Source organism: Moschus berezovskii, chromosome 7, assembly GCF_049115385.1.
Source record: "Moschus berezovskii isolate FMDL1 chromosome 7, NW_MosBer_1.0, whole genome shotgun sequence".
Lineage (NCBI taxonomy): Eukaryota > Metazoa > Chordata > Mammalia > Artiodactyla > Moschidae > Moschus > Moschus berezovskii.
Genome location: NC_142466.1, coordinates 35,038,532 through 35,065,891, shown reverse-complemented (window position 1 = coordinate 35,065,891; position 27,360 = coordinate 35,038,532). Strand labels below are relative to the sequence as shown.

General features: G+C 37.1%; 1 protein-coding gene across 10 annotated transcripts in view; it reads left to right on the top strand.

Moving 5' to 3' along the window:
- Positions 1 to 27,360, top strand: part of CCDC171 (coiled-coil domain containing 171) — a 336,009-nt gene that overhangs the window by 268,524 nt on the left and 40,125 nt on the right. For 8 of the 10 annotated variants that reach the window (XM_055428191.2, XM_088837892.1, XM_088837890.1 and 5 more), the window contains one exon: positions 6,039 to 6,191. The exons of 1 other annotated variant lie outside the window; for it this stretch is intronic. In XM_055428191.2, coding sequence (XP_055284166.2) covers positions 6,039 to 6,191 — 153 coding nt within the window. Of the gene's footprint in view, positions 1 to 6,038; positions 6,192 to 22,211; positions 23,190 to 27,360 lie in introns of those variants that run through there. One more of the 10 variants, XM_088837889.1, reaches the window with a different exon arrangement.

Sequence of the window (27,360 nt, the reverse complement as noted above, 5' to 3'; positions counted from 1 at the left end):
AATGTCATAAGGCAAATTTTTGAAGACTAGGGAATAACCTGTATTGCCTAAAAGTTATACCAGATTTTTAAAGTTGTAAAGCATATCCAATCATATTTCTCACACTAAAATCATTAGTTACAACATTTTGTTGAGCCTAAGGGGTTCATACTGTTAAAGCCAAGTTAAGTCCCTCTCCTGCTTCTCATGGCTGTTTATGCATAGCTTCAAGTCCACTTGTAACTGGTTACATCTTTGTAGGAGTGTTTTCTTGTGTATGTTTTGGATAGGATTTCTCAAAAATTTTGTTTCTGGCCCCTTCTACTTTCTATTCCTTACTGATTCCTTGGGATTCGTGTTGGCTGAAAGCAGTCTTGTCAGCTTTGATGCCTGCACATGCATGCACACATATCCATGTAATTCCATGTGGTAAAGCAAGGAGGTTGAAGGCAGCCTCCCATCCCGATTAAGTCTTTCCTGTACAACTTTGTACTGGAATGTCATGAAGAACCACATATTTAGGGCCAGGGCCAGAAACCAGACATCCAGACTAGAGTCCGTTTCTGTATCTTAGACTGGCTCTTGACTGGGGAACATAGTTGCTATTTGCAGACTACTAGTAACAGACCCTTTAACCCTCATTCTCTGCTGCGTCTCTATACTGTAAAATATTGGAATGAAAGTAAATCAACTAAATGAGCTACCTTACAGCCTAATTCTGTAATAATAAAGAAAATAATTTTCCTTTAATTCCAGGTACTAAGGAATAAAATTTGATAGTAAGAACTATGAGAATGTTATCATTATAAGATTTTCTTTCTTAGGAAAGACATCTTAAATAGTAACTTTTATTGGCCCTAATGGTAAAGAACCCACCTGCCAATGCAAGAGACATGAGAGACAGGGGTTTGATCCCTGGGTTGGGAAGATCCCTTGGAGGAGGGCCTGGTAACCCACTTCAGTTTTCTTGCCTGGAGAATCCCATGGACAGAGGAGCCTGGGGGGCTACAGTCCATGGGGTTGCAGAGTTGGACACACTGAAGCAACTTAGCACACATGCATATGAACACATGTACAACTTTTATTATTTAAAAATTTTTATTGGAGTATAGTTGATTTAAATGTTGTGTTAGTTTCTGCTGTCCAGCAAAGTGAATCAATTATCCACATACATATGTCCACTCTTTTGTAGATTCTTTTTCCAGATAGGGCATTACAGAGTATTGAATAGAGTTCTCTCTGCTATCCAGTAGGTCCTTATTAGTTATCTGTTTTATATAATAGTAATGTGTATCAGTTCAGTTCAGTCGCTCAGTCGTGTCTGACTCTTTGCGACCCCATGAATCACAGCACGCCAGGCCTCCCTGTCCATCACCAACTCCCGGAGTTCACTCAAACTCATGTCCATCGAGTCAGTGATGCCATCCAGCCATCTCATTCTCTGTCGTCCCCGTCTCCTCCCACCCTCAGTCCCTCCTAGCATCAGACTCTTTTCCAGTGAGTCAACTCGTCGCATGAGATGGCCAAAGTATTGGAGTTTCAGCTTCAGCATCAGTCCTTCCAGTGAACACCCAGGATTGATCTCCTTTCGAATGGACTGGTTGGAGTGTGTATAGTCAATCCCAATCTCCCAATTTATCCCTCCCCTTTTACCCCTGGTAAACATAAGTTTGTTTTCTACATTTGCAACTTTTTTTCTGTTTTGTAGATAAGTTATTTGTACCCTATTTTTTAGATTCCCCATATAAGCAATATCATACAATATTTGTCTTTCTCTGTTTGACTTCACTCAGTATGAGGATTGCTAGATGTATTTTGGCAAATGGCATTACTTTATTTTTTTTATAAAAATTTATTTATTTTTTAATTGAAGGATAATTGCTTTGCAGAATTTTGTTGTTTTCTGTCAAACCTCAACATAAATCAGCGATAGGTATTATTCTTTAAATAGTACCTTTTACTCTCACAATGAGACATTTTCTTGTTAGGAAGAAAACATTCAGCCTTTAGTATTCTTTATGTTTGAAAAAAATTAATATATTCAATATGTATAGAATAGCTTATACTTCAAATACTTATGTCCAGTAATACCCCTCAGAAATAGAGTCTTTCTTTTATGAGTTAAAATAGTAATTTTCCTAACACCATTGTCATTATTAATAGCTAACATTTACTTGAGTGTTTGTTGTATGCCAGATACTTACTATCTGTTCATGTATTAAATTCGTTTAACTTCCCACACACAGTCTTTGTGAGGTAGGACTTATTTTCCCCATTTTATGGAGATATATTGTTTTCACATATTTGATATATCTGGTCTATCTGTTTTATATGGTTTATTTATATAGTATATAGAAATATACCCATAGTTACATAATTCAAAGTAAAGTGTCAGGTTCTTGCATCCCAATTACTTACTCGAAAATATAAATAGAAAATTTACTATTCTGTTGGCATCTTGGCCTTATGACATTTTTCACTAATTGTTCCTTCTCCTAGCATCAGCTTCCTAAGACTTCCACTTTCCCTGAAGTCTGATTTTGAAGTCAATCAAAACTACATAATATGTACATAACAAATTATATAAATGATATACTAGTACAAATGACAGTATCTCAGAATTATTTTTGTTTTAAAACACTTATGCTTTTCCTTAAAATAAATGTGAAATTTTATGTTTGTACTTTCTCATCTTGTTATGCTAATTATAAACACAATAGATTATCTCTAAATCAAAAGCCTATTTTTGTCCAGAAGCTGCTTTTTGTTCTGTTTCTCGCATAACTAGATAAAGCCCACTGAGATTCATATCTCATGGCATGGTATAGTCAAAATCCCAAGGGCTAAAGATGACATGGAATAAATTCTCAAATGCTGGGCATGCTGTTCACAGCATCACACTGCTCTGTCATTGTTTCCTAATGTAAACAGGGGTGATGTTTTAATCCAGGAGTGAGGAGTGCTGTAAAGGGCTAGACTGTAGGAGGTTGATAGAGAGGTCATTAGATGTTCACTCCCTCCTCCTCCCACCCCCTCACTTGATTCCGACTGCCATTTCCATTTCCTCTACCAAGTTGGCACCTTTCTTTTATAGTAAAAAGTTGGATTTTTTTCCACTGGCCTCCTTTATAACAGAGTTTGAATCACTTTTTAATACTGGAAGTTAACGTTCTTTATTCTTCAAAAGAGCTGTGGTGTCTTTGAATAGCTCTGCCATTTCATTGATACTCCTCCCCACCTTTCAATTCTGAAGGAGGTTTTCATTTTAGAAGCATGTAGTGTATTTTACATGCACTAGTTCCATGAAACATGCTTTCTATATTGATTACTGTACCTTTGCTGCTCTGAAAAAATACCCTACACAATGTTATATTCTTTTGTCTCTCAAATGAAATACTGCTTTAATGATTTTAAATGATAAAGATTCTAAATCTTAAGCAAAAAGTAAGATTATTATTTTTTTCTTTTTAATGTTATAAAGAAGTAATATGTGGTTTCTCTTAATACTGCCCCAAATTTTAGAATTCAGTTATTAAAAGTAGGTCAAGGAAAGAGCCAAAATAATTATGACTTTTGTTCTATCTATCATATAATAATTTTTTACTTCTCAAAAAAGTATTTTATTTTTTAAAAAAAGATTTGAGGAAATATCATTTATATTTTATATTCCTTTTAGAATATCATGTATATGAGAATCTATGAGATGTATTTCTCTAAATTTAAGAAATAGGAAAGCTTTTCAAATATTGAACTTCTTTATCCTTAAATATTAGAAGCTGGTTCTATTATGACTTACATTGAAATAATAATCCAGGAGCCTATTATTAATAGAAGGGTACTTTCTTCTTTTTATTAAAAAGCATTTATGCAAGTTTTTATGCCTTTTAGGTTCTTATATAACAAGAGCATATGTATATGAGCCCCCTATCACAGATTGTCTCATTAAGATCTTAGTGGAGAATTTAAAATTAAAACAGTGGTAATAATAAGATGAAATTCACTAGTTTACTGTTTTTCAGAGGGCTTTTTTTTTTTCTTTTTTACTTGAGAGGCAGTGTAGTTGAAGGGTTAAGAGAATGGCTTTGTATTAGATTTTTACTGATCTGATCCTTACAACAGTTTTAGAAATAAGCAAGAAAAGGACTCTTCTTCCCATTTTTATAGAGGGAGGAGGTGGAGACTCAGAGATCACATGACCCAACAAGGTAAAACTAAGAGGCAGCGTGAGGATCAGAAAAAAAAATATTAATATGATTTCTAATTCCTGGTCCACCATCTCAATGGAGAAGATGAATGAATTTACAAAAGTGTAGAGAGACTCAGTGTAGGAAGAAACATATGATTTTATAATTTCTGATTTTTATCTACTTTTGAAATCTAGGGAAATATTTTGTGTTAGCATTAGCCCTAATCTTCCTTGAAATGACTCAAGGTAAGGAACGTGAGATGTGAGAGGACATGTGAGATGTTCCCAGACATAAAGTTGTACCATGCTTATTGAGCATTGGGTAATAGAATACACTTTTGTGTACTCTATCTTTTTATGCCTACAGCTATGCTTTTGCTCCTTTTTCTGACTTTGAATAAAGTATGGTTAGCAATTTATTCGGACACGACTAAAGCAACTTAGCACACATACACAGAAATTTATTCATTAGAGTGTTAAGGTTATATTTTCCCAAGGCATTTTTTTCCCTCCAAGTTGAACATGCCTATTCAACTTGTGGCTTTTCCCCTTTTACAGACTTTTTTCTTTTTTCCTTTCTTTCTTTTCTTTCTTTCTCTCTTCCTCCTTCCTTCCAGTCAGTCATTCAGGCCATCCCTGAAGATACAAAAATGATTAGATTTGGCACACCATCTGGTCTAGGTAGCTCCTTGGTGTAGTGAATATAAACATGTAAATGAATGCATTTCTGCCAAAGCAATAAATGAAAAATTGCATGCAGGCAGGGAAATTAACACTGCCTTTGGGCTCAAAAAAAGGCTTCTTTAAGGAGGTGGTTTCTGAACTGGGTTTTTGAGGGCAAATAGGCATTCGTTAGGCAAAAAGGAATGAATTTTAACAGTTATTCAAGTAACACCTACTTCTGTTTCTCAGACATTGCTTGCGTTGTTTCTAGCTTTTTGTTCACCAGATTATTTCATATGCATATGCCCAAATATTTAGTTTTGTAAAGCTCTCTCAAACCACTCTTCAGATTGAATATAATTTGGAAATTCTCAGACTGTCTACCATTGTTCTAAGTTGTTGCTGTGCTTGGAACATGGTTTTCTTATAAATAATATAATATTCTATTGAACATGGTTTTGAAACGTTTGATTTTACTTTATTGTACTTGAAGTATTTTGAAAGACTTAAAAAAAGATATACTAGTATTCTTGGACTTAAAATTCACTATAGGTTCCTTTAGAAGCTAAAGTTTACAAAATATGATTACACTGTGATACAGAGACCCAACAATTCCCCCAAATATTATGCTACTTAGGGAAGAGAAAGAATTACCAGGACTTGCTTATGTTATTTATTTTATTGTATCTAGTATAATACAAGGACATAATTATGCTTTTCTTACAATATAGGAATGATAATATTTACTCTTAATCACAGGATTAGTTCAGCTCCTTTTGTTTCAAAGCACTTGCTTATTAGGTGGATTGAAAATTACACTAAGCTTATTTAGAAATATCTTGCTTATATATCCATCTACTGTGTGTCTTAAGATTGAAATTTAGGTCAAATTACAACTTGAATTTAACTTTACAAAGAAAATAAGTGTGCCACCTTTAAAAACTGCATTCTAAATTTTAAGCACAATAGATCAAAGTACACCTTATTTAAATAAATACTCTGGAAAAGAAATCTCAATTATTTTCTCCCAAACTTTCTTAAAATAGTCACTGTTCTCAATATAAAATGTGAGGTTTAGCTTTATTATTTTAAAGGAAGATGAAAAGTTGTTTATTTTAAAATTTTAATGATTTTGCTTTAAAATTATGGAAATTCTCCTTTGGGGACAGCTTTATTTGAATTGTATGTGACACTATTTTTATTTCTTAAGGCTATGATTAAAAGTTTCATGGATGTCTACCAGCTTGCAAGTGCTAGAATTGCTACATTAGAAAAGGAAATGACATCTCATCGAAGTCACATTGCAACCTTGAAATCAGAACTTCACACGGCTTGTTTACGTGAAAATGAAAGTTTACAGTCAGTAAGTCTTACACTATATTTTTTGTCTTTGAATCTTGGGTCACATTTACACTCATGTTTTTGTTGTTCATCAGATCACTTACCAATATATCTAGTTTAGAATCAGTGATCAGTCAAGCAGCATAAAATTACTAAGTATGGAAAAAATTTTGAAGGAAGGAAAGCAATTAATTTTTGCATTGTATCACATATAAAGATATGCGTATTGTTATCAATGCTAAAACACTACATCAAGATTCCTTTGTGTTTGGTAGTGCAGCTGACAGTTGGGTTTGGCAGTATGCATAGTTAAAGCTTTCAACTGTCTGAAGATTCAGTGTGTCCCATTAAAGACAGAATATTATTAATTATGCGTATAACCAAAATGGTAATTAGAACATGTGATTATTCTCTGTAGAAAACTAGCCTTATCCATAATACATGCCTAGCTAAAGATGCATGTTGTGATTCATCTATATGATTAAAATTCAGTTTCAGCAGTCATATTATGTCTTAAAATTTTAGCCCATGATGAAATTTGGGCTCATTTAAGACCAAACAAAATTTTTTTTCCACTTGAAATACATGTTTGGGGAGTGTAAAAAATGAATGTATTTCTGACATAAAAGAATAAAATACAATTTCAACTTTTTCCTCAAGAACCAGACATGTCAACAGTGGAATTCAAAGGGTTATCAATAATTGGAATGTCTTTTTTCCTTTTTTGGTTTGAGTAGAATGGATCAAGGTGACTTGTAATGAAAAACAGTATCATTTTGCCATTCAGCTATTGACAAGTTTCAAATTATATATTCAACAGAAAAAGAATTAACATAAAGTAAATAGATGCATAGCTGTGGTTTAGTTATTCAGCTGCTTTGAGTAGTAGCTTAAGTGTCCGCATCCCACTGAAGCTTTATGACCGCGGGATTTGAAACTGCAACCACTAACCCTCCTCCACCTCACAGACTCTCATTCTCCCCTCTTCTTGCTCATCTATCTTCGCCCTTCCTTGCTTTATTTTTTTCACTATAGCACTTAGCAGCTTTCACATTTTGTGTTTTATTTGTTTTCTGTTGTCTGTTTTGCCGCTTACCCTCGTGGAGTGTAAGTTCCATAAAGTCATGCAGTTTGGGGTATTTTCTTCATAGCTGTAAGGGCACTCTAGTGCCAAGAGCAGTCTGGCCCATAGTACGTGCTCAGCAATTGGTTACTGAATGAAGAGTTTCTGATACTTAATCCAGTAAATGAGCAAACTAGGTATTTGATATCTGAACTGTGAATTCAGTTGAGTTCAATTTTTAAAAGTACTTTGTTAATTTCTTAATGACTGAGTAGTAAATTGGACCTCAAATAAGAGAAGTTAAAATGAAGAGGAAACCTTCATAAGAATTTGTATAAGTACTTGGAATTCATTCTAGTATTTCTTTAAAACATGCTTAGATTTCTTCCTGCTAGTTCTCTGATCCCATTGGTTAATATTATACTATGTCAGTTTTGTTGGGTCATACTGTTATTGATTGTTCATTCTGTTATTCATATGAAAATAGTTACTTACATTTTGAGAAAGTTTGGTAAGGTGGGATTATTTCCCCATGGACTCATTTTTTTTTTTTTTTACCAATTATTAAGCTATTGATATCTTAATGAAGGTCTGCTTAATATACCTCATGATCGTAATAAAGCTTCCCTTCTCAACCTTCGAGAAGATTTACAGGATATGCTCATCATCTTGCTTATGAGAAGAGGTTCACTTAGGCAGTAATTCTCAAAATGGAATGTGTGTAACGTGAACACTCTCCCCACAAGGTTCTGATGTGTCCTAGGACACTGCTGCCTAATCCTATGCTTCAGTGGGATATATGCTATCCAGTCTGTTCCCTGGATAGTTGAGGATCACTGTTTTAAAAAGAATAATAAATAAATAAATAGTAAATAATAAACTATTCCCTGGATATTTGAGGATCACTGTTTTGAAAAGAATAATAAATTTGTAATAATAAAAGAATAATAAATTAATAATAAATTTGTAACTTCTATTTTTCAAGATAGTTTTATATGTGTTTTCTGACTTCTTAAGAACTCTCTGAGGGAGGTTAATCTTTTAATTTCATAGATGAGAGGTGATATAGTTTGGTAGATAAGAGCTTGAGCTTTGGAATTACATCCATTAGAAGTAGAGTCAAGTGTAAATAAGAGAAAACTTGAGTAACATGTTTAAGACAATTTTTTTTTTCTCATACAGAGAGATGTTTAGAAGTAGGTGGCTATTGTCATTAGGTTAGTGGTTCAACTCTTCTGAAATTTCTCTACCACTCCCTGATAAGATGACAGCCAGATCTAGGATTTGGAATCACATTCAGAGGAATAGGATGGCCCGGCAGTATCTCTTTTATATATATAATAAATCATTGAAAGGCTCTCCATTAAAAAATTAAATATTTCTATCATATATTTATTGAATATTAATATTTTTAAATTTTAATAGGTTATAGATATTAAATATATATTTTAATGTTTATATATTTAAAAAGGAAAAACCTTCCAAGGAAATTTCGAATGTATTTTCACTTATAGTTCATCAGCTGGAAATGGGTTGTGTGACCACCCTAAGCTCTAATGAGTCAAGGGACAAGGGAATAAGGAATGAATAGATATTGGGTTAGCCAGTTGTATGGCAAATCAGATATATCTAGATTCCAGTTCAACCTCTGTTAGTTACTAACTGGGGGGCTTGGGTCTCAGGTTTTCATCTGTGCAATGAGGATGATGATACTACTCCCTAATAGAGATGTTGGGAGGTCTAGAGAAAAGTGTTCAAGTACTTTGCACTTTCCCTTGCACTTAGTAATCCAAAAACAGTTATCTATTAATTTATTACCAGTATCTTCATAGAAGGTAATTGAGATTACACTACAGGAAAAGATTGTTTACTAATGTAATGTCTTCAGCTTCAAACCATGTCATTTTGTTCTGCTTCCTACTGTAACCCTGAACATGTAACACCTGCTCTGTGATCACCATCAGTATTTTCCTGTAGCTGAGCTCTCTGCCCTTTCTGCAGCTTTGTCTTCCCCTCTTATCACTGACACATTCTTGAAAACCAGTCTATACTTTCTTTGTCTATGTACTCTTTCTACTGATACTGTTTTCTCATAGGGCACCAAAATTTTCTGCTTGCCCTGCTTATCCATTTGTTCCTTCTCATCTCCTTTCATCTTTCTTGGACATATGAAGCTTCAACTTTCTTCCTTATATATTCCCCTCCTTTGTTTCTCTTGTTATCATTTTTTCTTCCTTGGCTCTCTGGCCTCTACTTACTTGAGCTCTGCCTTCTTCGTATTATTGTTGTTAATTCTTCTCCACCCATTAGTCTAATATTTAGCATCTGTTCTGTAGCAAGCTTGATTTTGGTCTTGGGGGTGCCATGTGAACTGAAAGAGACAATCTTTGCTCTCATGAACTTAAAATCTTAACAATGAAGGTAAATATTTTTCATGTAATCACACTAATTAATATGTGATTACTAACCAAGATAAGTTCATTGAAAGAAAAGAAGTGTATAAGAGTTTTTTAAAACAAATGAGCCTACCCTAGACTAAGGTATCAGTTAAGTGTTTTCTGGGTCAATGATGCTTAAGCTAATATCAGAAGACTGGGTATGAGGTATCCAGGAATGGTGGAGTGTCGTGTTCCATATTAGGAGGAGAGGAGAACAGACATTTATAAATGCTCTATGGTGTGAGGAAGAAGTTGATAAGTTGGCTGGAATAACGATAGCAAAGGCAAGAGTAGTCTGGGGTAAGAATGGTCTGGAGAAAAGGGCAGAGGTCAGACTGTTATCTTTAAGAGCAAAGTAAGAGTCATTAAAAAAAACTTTATAGGCAGAATGATATGTTCAGGTTTGCATTTTTTTAAAAGATCACTTTGGCTGTAGTATGAAGAAACAATTGAATGTGAAGAGCAAGAGATGAAGATGTGTCAAACAATTCCTAGATTTTTGTTGTTCTTTGCTTTTGAAAATGGATCAATGATTTCATTTATTTAGAGAAACAGTGGAATGGGGTGACGGTGGATATTGTGAGTTTAATTTTGAGTATGTTAAGTTTGAGATGCCATTGAGACATCCAGCTAAAAATGTCAGAAAGGCTACTTGATATGGAATTCAAGCAATGTGCCAAGCTGTAGATAAAAAATTCAAGTCACTGTTATACAGGTAGGACTTGAAGCTGCTAGCAAGACTGAGACATAGGGATGGTTTATAGAGTAAGAAGAGAAAAGGCCTAAAAATGAAGCTTGAAAAACTCCAACACATAATGCCTGAGTAGAAGAGGATAAAGATGCAAAGGAAGCTGTGAAGGAACAGGCAAAGAGGGAAGAGGAAACCAAGGAAGTATGATGCCATGAGAAGAGAGAATTTCAAGAAGGGTGATTGATGTTCACTAGAGTCATATGCTGTTGAAAATCAAGTGACATGAAGACTGAAAATGACCTTTGGAGTTAGTGTATGCAGGCCCTTGGTAAGCTTGACAGAGGCTTTTTTGGCAAGAGATGGAGAAATTAGTGAAAGTTGACCAAAGGAAAGTGAATTTAGACATCTACTGCAGAGATTTAGCAGTTAAGCATGAAAAATGGGAGTGCAGTATTCTCAGGATTTAGGAAGTTCTGTTGTAAGATGAGCTTGAACTAAATATATTTCAACATCTTCTTAAAAAGGCCTCCAACAGTCTGGTTTTGACTCTGTTCACTATACTTTCCATCTTTATAATTTCAGTTATCACCTTTTCCAACTCTAGCTTTTTTTTTTTATTAATATTTGCATGATATATCTTTTCCCATTCTTTTAACCTATATTTTATATTTATAGTGGGTCTCTTATAGAAAAATATAGTTGGTTTTGTTGTCTTTATCCATTTGGCAATTTCTGGCTTTTAGTTGAGTGACTGGACCATTTGCATTTAATATAATTATTGATGTTTCTGGATTTTTATCTGCCATTTTTGTCGTCTTATGGGGATGAAGGTGAAAGCATGATACCTGCCTTTGTGGATTTCTCTTCTAGCAGGGGAAATGGTCACATAAGCAAATACTAACAATAGGCATCTATAAAGCCTGTGGGAACATAGATGGGGAAGGAGTCCATTCTGCCTAACATTGTTAGAAGAATGTTCTGAGAAGATGAAATGTTTGCAGGAGTCTTTGAAGAATGCTAGGATTTGACATCTTGTTAAGGGGGAAGAGCCATCGAAAATCTTTGCTTTATTTTGTTTTGAATAATAGGCCTAATGGATATTAGATATATTTAATGAATTACATTACATAATGATTTTTGTGTGTTAATAGATAATGTATTGTTACTTTAGTTCCATTCCTTCTGTCAATTAAAGTTATCCACCTCACCTCAAATGCTATGACAAAACTAGACAGCATATTAAAAAGCAGAGACATTACTTTGCCAACAAAGGTCCATCTCGGACACGACTGAAGTGACTTAGCAGCAGCAGCAGTCAAAGTTGTGGTTTTTCCAGTAGTCATGTACAGATGTGAGAGTTGGACCATAAAGAAGGCTGAGCACCGAAGAATTGATGCTTTTGAATTGTGGTGTTGGAGAAGACTCTTAAAAGTTCTTTGGACTGCACGGAGATCAAACAAGTCAATCCTAAAGGAAATCAACCCTGAATATTGATTGGAAGGACTGATGCTGAAGCCGAGGCTCCAATCCATTGGCCACTTGATGTGAAGGGCCGACTCATTGGAAAAGATGCTGATGCTGGGAAAGATTGAGGGCAGAAGGAGAAGTGGGCACAGAGAATGAGATGGTTGGATGGCATCATCAACTCAATGGACTTGAGTTTGAGCAAACTCCAGGAGAGAGTGAAGGACAGGGAAGCCTGGTGTGCTGCGGTTCATGGAGTCACAAAGAATCAGACACGACTTAGCGACTGAACAACAATAACTCACCCAGCCTGTACCCACTGGAGCCCAAGACTGCCTGCAGAGGTCACTTCAGACCCTACCCTCACGTATTTTCAATCCATTCTTGTACCATCCAGTCCCTGCTTCCTACTTTATGACCTAAGTTGATTCTGCCTTTGACTGTTCTGCTCTTGATGTTCTTATTTGGTCTCTATATTTGTTACTTTGAGCCATTCTCAGAACTCTATTAATGGATCCTCAGGTGAACTAGCTTTCTGCTCTACTACTGCCTCTGTTTACCATCACCTCCTTCCCATCATATATGGCATTAGAGTCAGGCAGACCTGGAGGGTCCTTTCTGGCACCATTGTTTATTACCCACACAACACTATAAGCATCAGTTTCAGTATTTGTAACATGTAGGTGAAATTGACTGCATTGTAGAATTGTCATGAGGATTAAACGAAGACACAGTGTCTGGCATATTGGTAGATGCTCAATAAATATTGTCCGGCTTCCCTGTGCATACAGATTTTTCTGATAATTACATATATTTATGCAGCTAAGCTATATTTGTAGCTTTAAGAAATGTATGTAAGCAAAAGGAAATCTCTCTATGAGTAAGCAAAAGAACTGAAACAACACTTAGTGCTTTTCGCACATACTAAATTCAGTACTGATGTTAGGTATTATTGTTATCACTTATTGAACCGAGGACAGTCACTGTATGCTCCTTTCTAAATTTTCCAGCATTTCAGTATCTAAGAATAAAAAGTAAATATTCATCATTACTTAAGAAACAGCTTGATATTTCATGGTAGAATGTATAAGTAGAAAGAGATGGATGGTATTGCAGATATGAATAGTTATGTTTAAAAGCTTTATCCTTCTTTAGGTGACTTTTTCCTTTTTGTTCAGCAGCATGTATGTGATGCTGGAGTTCATCTAAGAGGTCTCATCAATTGTACACTTGCCAGAACTTTAACATTTTCAGCATGTTGGTCTTTGACCCATTAACTTAGGGCTGTTCTAGAGCTTTTATCTTGACTAATAGTAACCAGAAAGCACTTTGAGCAAAGAGCTTTTGAATGCCATACAACCCAGTAGAGAAGAGTACAGCAGTCAGAACCAATTACTTGTGGGTGTTTGGAGACTGGCACACCCACAAGTGTGGAGAAACACATGATATTTCAATCTGTGAAACATAAGACCCCAAACCCAAATACTTCACTGTGAGTTATGATGCTTCAAGCTACAATATTGATTTGCCTCATTTCCCTTGTATGCTTAAGCAGTGTGTTTTTAATTCTGCAGTACTTTATTTGTGAGAAAATAATAAGTTACAAATCAGAGGAGCATTCCATTTAATATATTGCAGGGGAGAGATCATCGCATCATTTCTCAGATCATGTCAGATTTGATAGTTGTCAAGTGGTGTTACGTTGTTAATAAAGCAGAAAGGCTTAGATATTTTGGTTAATATTTTGAAAAAAGAACCTCCTTTATCTTCTTGAATAAAATTTTGTCACATTTATTCTTACTACATTTTCTTGAGAGAGGAAGTATTGTTTGTTAGTATAGATGAAGAAGCTGACAGAATTTAAGTAACTTAATCTCGGTAAGTTGTTTTCATCAACTTTCAAATCAGTCAGTTCAGTTCAGTCGCTCAGTCGTGTCCGACTCTCCGCGACCCCATGAATCACAGCACGCCAGGCCTCCCTGTCCATCACCAACTCCCGGAGTACACGCAAACTCTTGTCCACAGAGTCGGTGATGCCATCCAGCCATCTCATTCTCCGTCGTCCCCTTCTCCTCCCGCCCCCAACCTTTCCCAGCATCAGAGTCTTTTCCAGTGAGTCAACTCGTCGCATGAGGTGGCCAAAGTATTGCAGTTTCAGCTTTAGCATCAGTCCTTCCAATGAACACCCAGGATTGATCTCCTTTAAAATGGACTGGTTGGATCTCCTTGCAGTACAAGGGACTCTCAAATACTTCCCATTAATTCCTGATGTTTATCATTGAGGTTTTAAATCCTTCAAGAAAAATAATTTTTTAAAAAGAGCCATAAACCAAGTCTTAATTTCTTGAGAAAGGCTGTACAGTGCAGTTCAGTGGTATAAAGTACAGATTCTTGAGTTTTACTCCCAGGTTTTTATTTAGGGCCCAGTCAGGTTAGAGCAAGGCCTCTGATTTCTTGTCTGTTGCTTTCCAGTGAGATTGCAGTGTGGATTAAAACAAATCTTTGCTCTCAAGGTCTTCCAAGTGTAGTAGAGACTAGAAGTATTGTACAGCTATTACATAGATTGCAGTGCGGGAGACCTGGGTTTGATCCATGGGTTGGGAAGATCCTCTGGAGAAGGGAAAGCTAGCCACTCCAGTATTCTGGCCTGGAGAATTCCGTGAACTCTATAGTCCATGGGGTCACAAAGAGTGGGACGTGACTGAGCGACTTTCACTTTCATATAGATAATTAATTTAGTTGAGACAAGGAAGGCTCAGGAGGCATGGATCCAACCAGTTCATCCTAAAGGAAATCAGTCCTGCATATTCATTGGAAGGACTGATGCTTAAACTGAAACTCCAATTCTTTGGCCACCTTATGTGAAGAACTGATTCATTTGAGAAGACCCTGATGCTGGGTAAGATTGAAGGCGGAAGGAGAAGGGGATGACAGAGGATGAGATGGTCGGATGGCATCACCGACTCAATGGACATGAGTTTGAGTAAACTCTGGGAGTTGGTGATGGACAGGGAGGGCTGGTGTGCTACAGTCCATGGGGTCGTAAAAAGCTGGACACGACTGAGTGACTGAACTGACTGACTGACTGAAGGAGAAATTAACAAGGGAAATCACGGAATGCTGAAGGGCTGGAAAGATGTCTGTCTGACTTGAGCAGCATGAATAGGTGGAGAATGGGAGAGAGGGTGGAGACTTGCAGAGGAGCGCTGTAGTGCTCTCAGCTTTCTGAGAAGTCCCCTAAATTATGTCTCCATTAACTGCACCAAAGACATCTACCCGCTTTGCTTCATGTCTTTTCTCTTCCCAACTGCAAATTTAAATTTCTACTCTCACAATTCAGTGCTGTTTTATGTCATAACAGCACTTGTTTTACCCTTTTGCTAAATATTGCTTACTTCAGTTCAGTTCAGTTCATTCGCTCAGTCGTCTCCGACTCTTTGTGACCCCATGAATTGCAGCATGCCAGGCCTCCCTGTCCATCACCAACTCCCGGAGTTCACTCAAACTCATGTCCATCGAGTCGGTGATGCCATCCAGCCATCTCATTCTCTGTCGTCCCCTTCTCCTCCTGCCCCCAACCCCTCCCAGCATCAGTCTTTTCCAGTGAGTCAACTCGTTACATGAGGTGGCCAAAGTATTGCAGTTTCAGCTTTAGCATCAGTCCTTCCAATGAACACCCAGGACTGATCTCCTTTAGAATGGACTGGTTGGATCTCCTTGCAGTCCAAGAGTCACTCAAGAGTCTTCTTCAACACCACAGTTCAAAAGTATCAATTCTTCGGCGATCAGCTTTCTTCACAATCCAACTCTCACATCCATACATGACCACTGGAAAAACCATATCCTTGACTAGACGGAGCTTTGTTGGCAAAGTGATGTCTCTGCTTTTTAATATGCTATCTAGGTTGGTCATAACTTTCCTTCCAAGGAGTAAGCCTCTTTTAATTTCATGGCTGCAGTCAGCATCCGCAGTGATTTTGGAGCCCAGAAAAATAAAGTTTACTTATATGCTCATTAAATTCATCCACATTTTTATCATGAGTTCCAGCTTTCGCCTTCACATACTAACAGAGTTAAATAAAGGAAACAAAAACATCCAAAGATGGGATAGCCCAATCAACCTGCAGACATTTTCCTTGATCCTTGACATATATTTCCAAACTTCTAAGTTTTTCATAGCCCAGAAACTCAAACTTTTTTGGTATACTAAACAGCAGCCTAGTAGTAATAAAAATATATATTCCACTGGCCTTGCACTTCTTCTCTAGCCTTTTAGATTTTTATGATGTAGTTCAAGTTTTGTATGATTTAGTTTAAGAGGAGCTACTTTTATGATGAATAATATTTGTGTAGTGACCGTAGGGGCAAGATAATATAAATTTTATATTTTTATATGTAATTTATTTAAGTATATGCATATATAATTTATGTAATATATACATGTATAGTATTTTATTATAAACATTTACTGTTACATATATGTAAGTATAAATATAAAATATGTTTAGATGTAATAAATATATAATTCCATTCTTCAGGAATGAAATATTATGAGGGTGGAGCAAGGAGTAGCAAGGTTGAGACTTTCTAACTCTGATCACTATCAGTTCAGTTCAGTTGCTCAGTTGTGTCCGACTCTCTGTGACCCCATGAATCACAGCACGCCAGGCCTCCCTGTCCATCACCAAATCCCGGAGTTCACTGAAACTCATGTCTATCAAGTCGGTGATGCCATGCAGCCATCTCATTCTCTTGTCATCCCCTTCTCCTCCTGCCCCCAGTCCTTCCCAGCATCAGATTCTTTTCCAGTGAGTCAACTCGTCGCATGAGGTGGCCAAAGTATTGCAGTTTCAGCTTTAGCATCAGTCCTTCCAATGAACACTCAGGATTGATCTCCTTTAGAATGGACTGGTTCGATCTCCTTGCAGTCCAAGGGACTCTCAAGAGTCTGCTCCAGCACCACAATTCAAACGCATCAGTTCTTCGGCGCTCAGCTTTCTTCACAGTCCAACTCTCACATCCATACATGACCACTGGAAAAACCATAGCCTTGACTAGACGGACCTTTGTTGGCAAAGTAATGTCTCTGCTTTTTAATATACTATCTAGGTTGGTCATAACTTTCCTTCCAAGGAGTAAGCGTCTTTTAATTTCATGGCTGCAATCAGCATCTGCAGTGATTTTGGAGCCCCCAAAAAATAAAGTCTGACACTGTTTCCACTGTTTCCCCATCTATTTCCCATGAAGTATTGGGACCAGATGCCATGATCTTTGTTTTCTGAATGTTGAGCTTCAAGCCAACCTTTTCACTCTCCTCTTTCACTTTCATCAAGAGGCTTTTTAGTTCCTCTTCGCTTTCTGCCATAAGGCTGGTGTCATCTGCATATCTGAGGTGTTTGATATGTCTCCCAGCAGTCTTGATTCCAGCTTGTGCTTCTTCCAGCCCCGCGTTCCTCATGATGTACTCTGCATATAAGTTAAATAAGCAGGGTGACAAGATACAACCTTGACGTACTCCTTTTCCTATTTGGAACCAGTCTTCTGTTCTATGTATAGTTCTGACTGTTGCTTCCTGACCTGCATACAGGTTTCTCAAGAGGCAGGTCAGGTGGTCTGGTATTCCCATCTCTTTCAGAATTTTCCACAGTTTATTGTGATCCACACAGTCAAAGGCTTTGGCATAGTCAATGAAGCAGAAATAGATGTTTTTCTGGAACTCTCTTGCTTTCTCCCTGATCCAGTGGATGTTGGCAACTTCATTTCTGGTGCCTCTGCCTTTTCTAAAACCTGCTTGAACATCTGGGAGTTCACGGTTCACATGTTGCTGAAGCCTAGCTTGGAGAATTTTGAGCATGACTTTACTAGCGTGTGAGATGAGTGCAATTGTGCGGTAGTTTGAGCATTCTTTGGCATTGCCTTTCTTTGGGATTGGAATGAAGACTGACCTTTTCCAGTCCTGTGGCCACTGCTGAGTTTTCCAAATTTGCTGGCATATTGAGTGCAGCACTTTCACAGCATCATCTTTCAGGATTTGAAATAGCTCAACTGGAATTCTGTCACCTCCACTAGCTTTGCTCGTAGTGATGCTTTTTAAGGCCCATTTGACTTCACATTCCAAGAAGTCTGGCTCTAGGTCAGTGATCACGTTATCGTGATTATCTTGGTCGTGAAGATCTTTTTTGTACAGTTCTTCTGTGTATTCTTGCCACCTCTTCTTAATATCTTCTGCTTCTGTTAGGTCCATACCATTTCTGTCCTTTATCGAGCCCATCTTTGCATGAAAAGTTCCCTTGGAATCTCTAATTTTCTTGAAGAGATCTCTTGTTTTTCCTATTCTGTTGTTTTCCTCTATTTCTTTGCATTGATCACTGAGGAAGGCTTTCTTATCTCTCCTTGCTGTTCTTTGGAACTCTGCATTCAGATGCTTATATCTTTCCTTTTCTCCTTTGCTCTTCGCTTCTCTTCTTTCACAGCTATTTGTAAGGCTCCTCAGACAGCCATTTTTCTTTTTGCATTTCTTTTCCATGGGGATGGTCTTGGTCCCTGTCTCCTGTACAATGTCACGAACCTCCGTCCAGAGTTCATCAGGCACTCTATCAGAGGTAGTCCCTTAAATCTATTTCTCACTTCCACTGTATAATCATAAGGGATTGGATTTAGGTCATATCTGAATGGTCTAGTGGTTTCCCCTACTTTCTTCAATTTCAATCTGAATTTGGCAATAAGGAGTTCATGATCTGAGCCACAGTCAGCTCCTGGTCTATTTTTTGCTAACTGTATAGTTATCGCTATAGTCAATTAGTAATGAAGTTGTAGAGAACAGAGATGACAGTTTGGCAATCAAATGCTCTAAATATTCCTACCAGTTGTACAGAGTGGTAGTAACTAAATATGCTCTGAGTGTTTCTCATACCATTTTATCTTTCTTACTAAATTGAATTCTTTGAGGGCTTCAGTTACCTGCTAGATTTTCAGAAATCTGCACTCTGAGTTTCTGCAAAAACTTCAAACTCACTGAGGTCTCAAACTGAAGCTGTTGTCTAACTCTACCTCTCCCATTTTCGCAAACTCTTCTCTCCTTATGTTCCTTTGTCTGACTTAGCTGTTTGCCACGCAGCCCAGGGTAACACCCGTATCATTTCTTCTACTTTCCCGTCTCCACCAGTATTTAATTCGTTGCTGAGTCTTATTATTTCTACCACCACAGACCTCTTAGATCCAGCTTTTCCTTTCTACTCTTGGATTCACATCGTTTTCCCTGGGTAATTGCGGTGGTCTTCCAATGCATTTCCCCGTTTGTAGATTTTCCCCTTCCATCTTGTCTGCCACATCAGTGCCAGTTATCTTTCCAACACGCAGATAAGGTCAAACCACAGCTTGACCCAAAACATACTTTGGCTCAATACTTTCTTCTTGAAAGCAAAAATTCTTGATCATTGGCATTCAGGCATATCCTGACTCCATCTGGTTTTTTAGTTTATTGCTCAGTTGGCAGAAGTAAGTGTTCCCTTCGTTATGCTCATTCATCACTGAATTTACCTGAGAACTATATAGTAATCTAAATTATATGATCGGTTAGTTGTTTCTGGATTACCATATTGAGTCTACAAGGTGATATTTTTTTACAACTCATTATAATGGTCTTACCTCAATAAATGCTGGTTTATTAGAATTGAAATTAACTGGAGGAACACTCCATCAATGCCACTCTTCAGTACACATTTGTTGTGGCATTTGTACTTTGCACAAACCATAGTTCCATCTCAGATTTTTTCCCATAACATTTTTTCTTAATTCCCATCAAACTATATTTCATATATTTATCTAGCAAACACTTAATGAAAATGAATAGAATCATTTATAGATTATTATACCAACATAAAATTTAAAGTAAATACTTTCAGGTAATACAAATTGAATATTTCTTCTCCTCTTTATTACTATCCCTAAAAACCCAAAGGAAAATGATTTCTGACAAAGAAAAACGTTCTTTTTCAGCATACCACTTAAATAATTTTAAACTTTGTCAGATTTGGGGGGCCCCTAACTGTTTATCTTTACTCATCTGGACATAAAGTGACCAGTGTAATGCCTTTTACTTGCACAGTGGGTACTCAGTAAATGTTTGATAATAACGCTGATATATCAAATTAAAACAAACTGTACCTGTGCCTAGCAAAAAGTAAGAGTATGTATAATTTATTTTAGAAATAGAAGTCCAATTTACATAAATCATTAAAAATCATATTTTCAGAAATGTATTTCCTTGTATTTTCAGAAATCTTACTTCACACCATATATAAACATTAACTCAAAGTGGATCAAAGACCTAAATATTAGAGCTAAAATTCAGTAAAAAGTTATAAATCTTCATGGATTTGATGATGGAGTCTTAGATTTGACACTAAAAGCATAAATAACAAAATAAAAAATAGAGCTCATCAAAATGAAAAGTTTGTGCATTAAAAACACCCCCCAGAATGGGAGAAAATATATATAATTTGTATATCTGATTAGAGTCTAATATATAAAGAACTCACAAAATTCAGTAAGACAAATACCTAATTTTTAAAATGGGCAAAGGACTTGAATAGATGCTTCTCCAAAGAAGATGTACAAATGACTAACAAACACCTGTAAAGGGGCTCAACATCATTAGTCAATGCATGCATGCATGCTGAGTAATTTCAGTCATGTCTGACTCGGTGACCCTATGGACTGTAGCCTGCCAGGCTTCTCTGTCCGTGGGATTCCCCAGGCAAGAATACTGGAGTGAGTTGCTGTGCCCTCATCCGGGGGATCTTCCCAACTCAGAGATTGTACCTTCATCTCTTATGTCTAACCTGCATTGGCAGGCAGATTACTTACCACTTGTGCCACCTGGGAAGCCCCCATTGGTCAATGGGGAAATGTGAATCAAAACCATGTTGAGATACCACTTTACACGTAATAGGAATGTGATGAGAAAATAAAGGAAAATAGCAAATGTTCATAGCCGCACTATACAGAGTAGCTGAGAGATGGAAAGAGCCCAAATGTCCATTCAGTTCAGTTCAGTCGCTCAGTCATGTCCGACTCTTTGCGATCCCATGAATCACAGCACGCCAGGCCTCCCTGTCCATCACCAACTCCTGGAGTTCACTCAAACTCATGTCCATCGAGTTGGTGATGCCATCTAGCCATCTCATTCTTTGTCGTTCCCTTCTTCTCCTGCCCCCAATCCCTCCCAGCATCATGATGATAAACAAATGTGTTATATCCAGACAATGGAATATTATTCAACCATAGAAAAAAAGAAGTACTGCTACATGTTACATGATGTACTTTGGAAACATTTTGCTAAATTAAAGAAGCCAGATACAAAAGGCCACATATTGTATGATTCCATTTATATAGAATATCCAGAATAGGCATATTCTTTCTCCATAGACATAGAAAACAGATAAGTGATTGACCAGGGCAGGGGAGTAGGAAATGGAGAATGACTGTTTAACGGGTGAGGATATATTTTGGATTGATGGGAAAGTTCTAGAGTTAAAATGGTGCTGATAGTTGCACAACATTGTGAATGTATTGGGTTGCTACAGAAGTAATTGAGGTTTCGGACCATGAGTTTTAAAACATTGTAACTAGGCTCAAGGAAATGGCAACCCACTCCAGTGTTCTTGCCTGGAGAATCCCAGGAACAGGGGAGCCTGGTGGGCTTCCGTCTATGGGGTCACACAGAGTCGGACACAACTGAAGTGACTTAGCAGCAGCAGCAGCAGCAACTAGGCTCAAATGAATCTTTATTAATCAAAATAGGAACCATTACAGTCAATACATTTTTACCAATGAGAAATAAGTTTGTTTACTCCTGTAGTGTAAAAATCCATGCTTCAGAATTTGATGAACTCCTGGAATGCATTTTCTGCCTCCTGATGGTTGTAGAAGTGTTTTCCCTGCAAAAAGTTGTCAAGATGCTTGAAGAAGTGGTAGTCAGTTGGCGAGAGGTCAGGTGAATATGGTGGATGAGGCAAAACTTGGTAGTCCAATTTGTTCAACTTTTGAAGCACTGGTTGTGCGATGTGCAGTCTGCCGTTGTCATGGAGAATTGGACCTTTCTATTGACCAATGCCGGCTGCAGACATTGCAGTTTTCAATGTATCTCATCGATTTGCTGAGCATACTTCTCAGATCTAATGGTTTTGCCAGGATTCAGAAAGCTTCAGTGGATCAGATGGGCAGCAGACCACCAAACAGTGACTATGACCGTTTTTGGTTGCGAGTTTGACTTTGGGAAGTGCTTTGGAGCTTCTCCTTTGCTTTTAGCTTCTCTTCTTTTCTCAGCTATTTGTAAGGCCTACTCAGACAAGCATTTTGCCTTTTTGCATTTCTTTTTCTTAGGGATGGTCTTGATCACTGCCTCCTGTACATTGTCATGAACCTCCATCCATAGTTCTTCAGACACACTCTGTCTACCAGATCTAATCCCTTGAATCTATTTGTCACTTCCACTGTATAATCGTAAGGGAGAAATATCAATAACCTCAGATACGCAGCTGACACCATTGTTATGGCAGAAAACGAAGAACTAAAGTACCTCTTGATGAAAGTGAAAGAGGAGAGTGAAAAAGCTGGCTTAAAACTCAACATTCAGAAAACAAAGATGATGGCATCTGGTCCCATCACATCATGGCAAATAGATGGGGAAACAATGGAAACAGTGACAGACTTTGTTTTCTTGGGCTCCAAACTCACTGCAGATGGTGACTGCAGCAATGAAATCAAAAGATGCTTGCTCCTTGGAAGAAAAGCTATGACCAACCTAGACAGCATATTAAAAAGCAGACATTACTTTGCCAACAAAGGTCCGTCTAGTCAGAGCTATGATTTTCCAGTAGTCATGTATGGATGTGAGAGTTGGACTGTGAAGAAAGCTGAGTGCCGAAGAATTGATGCTTTTGAACTGTGGTGTTGGAGAAGACTCTTGAGAGAGTCCCTTGGACTGCATGGAGATCCAACCTATCAATCTTAAAGAAAATCAGTCCTGAGTATTCATTGGAAGGACTGATGCTGAAGCTGAAACTCCAGTACTTTGGCCACTTAATGTGAAGAACTGACTCATTGGAAAAGACGCTGATGCTGGTAGAGATAGAAGGCAGGAGGAGAAGGGGATGACAGAGAATGAGACGGTTGGATGGCATCACTGACTCGATGGACATGAGTTTGAGCAAGCTCTGAAAGTTGGTGATGGACAGGGAATCCTGGTGTGCCACAATCCATGGGGTCTCAAAGAGTTGGAGACAGTTGAGAGACTGAACTGAACTTGAAGCTTCTTCTCATTTCAGCTACTGAACTGGTCATCACCGGTTGTCATATAAAATCCACTTTTCATGGCACATCAGAAATGAATCGAGAAATGGTTCATTGTTGTTGTGTAGAATCAGAGAAGATGACACTTCAAAACAACAATTTTTAAAATTTTCTGTCAGTTCATGAGGCATCCACTTATTGAGCTTTTTCACATTTCCAATTTGCTTCACATGCCGGAAGACCATAGAATGGTCATCATTGAGTTTTTTGGCAACTTCTCATATTGTTGTAAGAACATCAGCTTTGATGATTCTCTCAATTGGTCGTTGTCAACTCCCGATGGCCACTGTGTTCTCATCTTCAAGACTCTTGTCTCCTCTGCAAAACTTCTTGAACCACCACTGCACTTAAGTCCTTTGGAAGTTACTGGGTCAAATGCGTTGTTGGTGTTGTGAGTTGTCTTTGCTGTTTTATGACCCATTTTGAACTCAAATTAAAAAATCACTCAGATTTGCTTTTTGTCTAACATCATTTCTGTAGTCTAAAGTAAATATAAAATAAACAGCAAGTAATAAGTCTTTAGCAAAAAAAAAAAAAAAAAGAAATGCACATTAAAATGATGTATAACATAACCACATTTTAAAAACAATGTGTTCCAATACCAAACGGCACAATTCAACAGTGCAAAACTGCAATTACTTTTGCACCAACCTAATACTTAATCCCACTGTACTGTACACTTTGAAGTTGTGAAAATGGTAAATTTTATGTTGAGGGTGTTTTGCCACATGACAAAATATTTCTTTTAGTTCTTGGGAGGTATGGAATAGGCAGCTAGATTGTTCCTTACACAGAACGGCAATGTACAGTACTGAGAAGTAGCACGACAGAGAGTCAGAGGAAACTTGGATTGTAGAACAACCTCTGTTATCAACTCAACACAGAGCTTTGGGGAATAAATCACACAAAACTCCTTGGTCTTGGTTTTTCCTGGCTGTAAAATGAAGGGTTTGATCTAGATGAAATTTAAATTCCCTCTCAGCTCAGAAATTCTTTCACTGAAGCTACAAATACTTTTTCGTACTTAGATTCTCACCCTGTTTTGTTTTGTTCTTGCTTTAATTCACAACAGTAAAGTGAGTGCGTGTTTCTAAACTTGTAATAATTATATTTTGAACTTGGTTATATTCAATACCAATAACCCATTTACAAATGAATACCAGTTACATAAATCTCACAACATGTAACTAGGTAGCCAAAAAATCCCTCAAGTAATCTGAAAACTTATTAGTGTATTTGTTAGTGGTATTTCCTTTTCTTTATGCTAAGTTTTTTTGATATTTAATATGTTAGGAATGTGAACTTTTAACTCGTCGAACTATTGTAACATATTTGAAAATTATAGTAATTTGATTAAAATGTTGCCTATAAGGCAAAAGGTTTAGTTAATAGAATCCATATGTAATTAAAATGCAGAACTAAATGTAATCAGACTCCAGTGACTAGTGCCTTCATATTGATAGTTTTACAATGGCCTCTGGGGTTGAAAGTTTAAATGTTACAGAATGCAAAAGCATTGCAGAAAACAACCTCAGCTGGCAATTGTAGCTGTTTTAAAGACATCCGCATGGTTACTTGATAAAATGCGAATATCACATCCCAGATTTTCATCATTTTAGGAATATCTTCAGTTGGCAGGTGGTAGAAACACATGACTAGTGTGTTGGTGGAGAACCACACTCTATAGCACTATTATATAAACAACCCCAGATGAAGGTCCTTGCTATGAGCCAAGCCATGGTCTTCTTTTTTTTTTTTTCTTTTTTAATAACAAAGTTGCTTAATTTGGGTGAATTCATTTGAATCATATGAAAATTATAGACACAACACTATGCACCAAGCCACAAAAAAAGTTGAAAAAAATTATTTTCTCTGGACAGTTTTAAGAGTCGACATCCTGTGTTAGAGTTCTCTAATCATCACCAGCACAATTTACAATCAGAACACACAGAGAGCCAGTTTAGACCAGCTCATCTGTTGATCTTGGCAGGGATCCTTCATCTCACTGTGTGCAGCTGCCACTTGAGAGTTGGGGGACTCAGCAGAGAGCCAGAGGAGGGTGGGATGCAAAGCTGGTCAAGGCATGAACACATAGGCCTGCTTCATTTCAGCAGTTGTGTTGCTTAAAAAAAAATAGACCTTTTATTTTACTGCCCCCCCCCCCCCAGCCTTGCTTCTTTTTAACCTGAAATTAAACGAGGACCTCTCGTGAGCCACTGCGCTCCAGGCATAAGAAATTGTAATGTCTGGCTTCCAGAAACTGTCCCGTCAAAATGTGCTTCTGATTAGGTGGCTTAATTACAGCTGTGAAAACAATGTTGATTTAGGCCTCAAGATTCCAGGGCATGTCAGCCGTTATTAGCTAACCTTGGACTGAATCCACAGTTTTAAAACTCTGTACCACTAAAACCCTGCTTGACAACTTTTTATTTAAGAAGAAAAGTTGCCAGAAGCAACACATTTTTATGCAAAACATTGTTCGATGCACAATTTCAACTGCAGCACTGTTAGTGGTCATTAAGGAGATGGTTAACTTTGTACTTTATCAAGAACAAGGAAGTTCTGTTTGTAAAAACAGTAAGTTTTGAGTAGTATTTTTAAAGGGTTGACTGACATAAGAATTAATTTTAATTCCTTTAATTCAGTTTTATTTCAAGCCCAGCATGTTGGTTTAACCACCCAATTTTATTACACCTAAATTTTCCTGACAGTTTCATTTGCTGTTAGGAAATAAAATTGCAATATTTTTTTTCAACAGGGGAAATAATGGCTAGTTTTAAAAAACGTTATGTTTGAAACTTCCCTTGCCTCAAGCTGGTTCAGACACAACCTCAGTTTACTTTTGGAAGGAAATGGACCTCATTAAATAGTTTTTAATATATTAATATAAGTATGTTTTTTTCATAGTGAGAAAGCTTATTACACTCATGTATTTACACCTGCAGGGCAAGTAAAAGTCTTAATAATTAGATGGTTCCAGCACTCTGGAATTTTCAATACAATTGTCATTGACATCATAAATGTTAGAGCTACATATTTAAAGTTGTTCCAGTTCCATTGTATTTTGGATGACTAAAACTCCCCTTATGTGCTATGAATATTTTAAAAAAATTTGTCAGTATTTAAAAAGTAGACATTAAATAGAATGCAATACCAAAAAAGTAAGGTGGACAGCTGAACAACAAACATAAAGTCATAATTCTGATAATTTTGGAAGAAACTTTTGCTTGAAAATACATGATTTATGCCAAACTGAATACTCAAGAGAGAGCTAAATAATTTCTTTAGATGAAATCTCCCACACCCAAGACATTAAATCCCACAAAGTGGGTGGTCAAGGCACATCTTTTTCTACTAGTTAGGCTCGTTGAACAAGTAAAGGACTCACTTTAAACCATATATGGACAAGCAAACTTTTGTTTACTCATCAAATTAAGAGTTCATGCATAGGTAGTTGATTGTGGGGAGCGGATGGATGAAGAAGAGTTGTGTTTATGATATACTATGCGTGTCCTTAAGGAGAAAGCTGGGCAACTAATTCAAAGCTGAGTTTAAATTAATAATCCCCCAATAATGTCGGTAATATTTTCTAATTGATAGGTGCTATAGAGACATTTTCTATCTATATCTATTCCACTTGTTATTTTATTTCATCTTCATATTGATCTTATGAGAGATATTGTTTCCCCACATTGCAGATAGGGCTTCCCAAGTGATTCAGTGGTTAAGAATTCTTTTGCCAGTGCATCTGCCACGAGAGACGTGCGTTTGATCCCTGGGTCGGGAAGATTCCCTGGAGGAGGAAATGGCAACCCACTCTAGTATTCTTGCCTGGGAAAACCCATGGAAAGAGGAGCCTGTTGGCCATAGTCCATGGGGTCACAGAGAGTCAGACACAATGGAGCACTCATGCATATTGCAGACAAGGCAGCTCAGTCCCAGAGAGGAGAGTAATCTGCCCAATGTCATTGCTGTGTGGGATCTAATACGGAAACCCCGTCTGTTCGTCCAAAACCCACGCTTGATCTGACAGTAGAAATAGACATTTATCTTAGAAAATGAATTCCAGGTTACGAAATAATATAGAAACATTAAGAATGACCAAGTTTAAGTTGAATGTGCCTTTAGGCTGTTAAGAGACAAGAACATTTATACTTTAATAAAAGTTTTATAGTTTTCT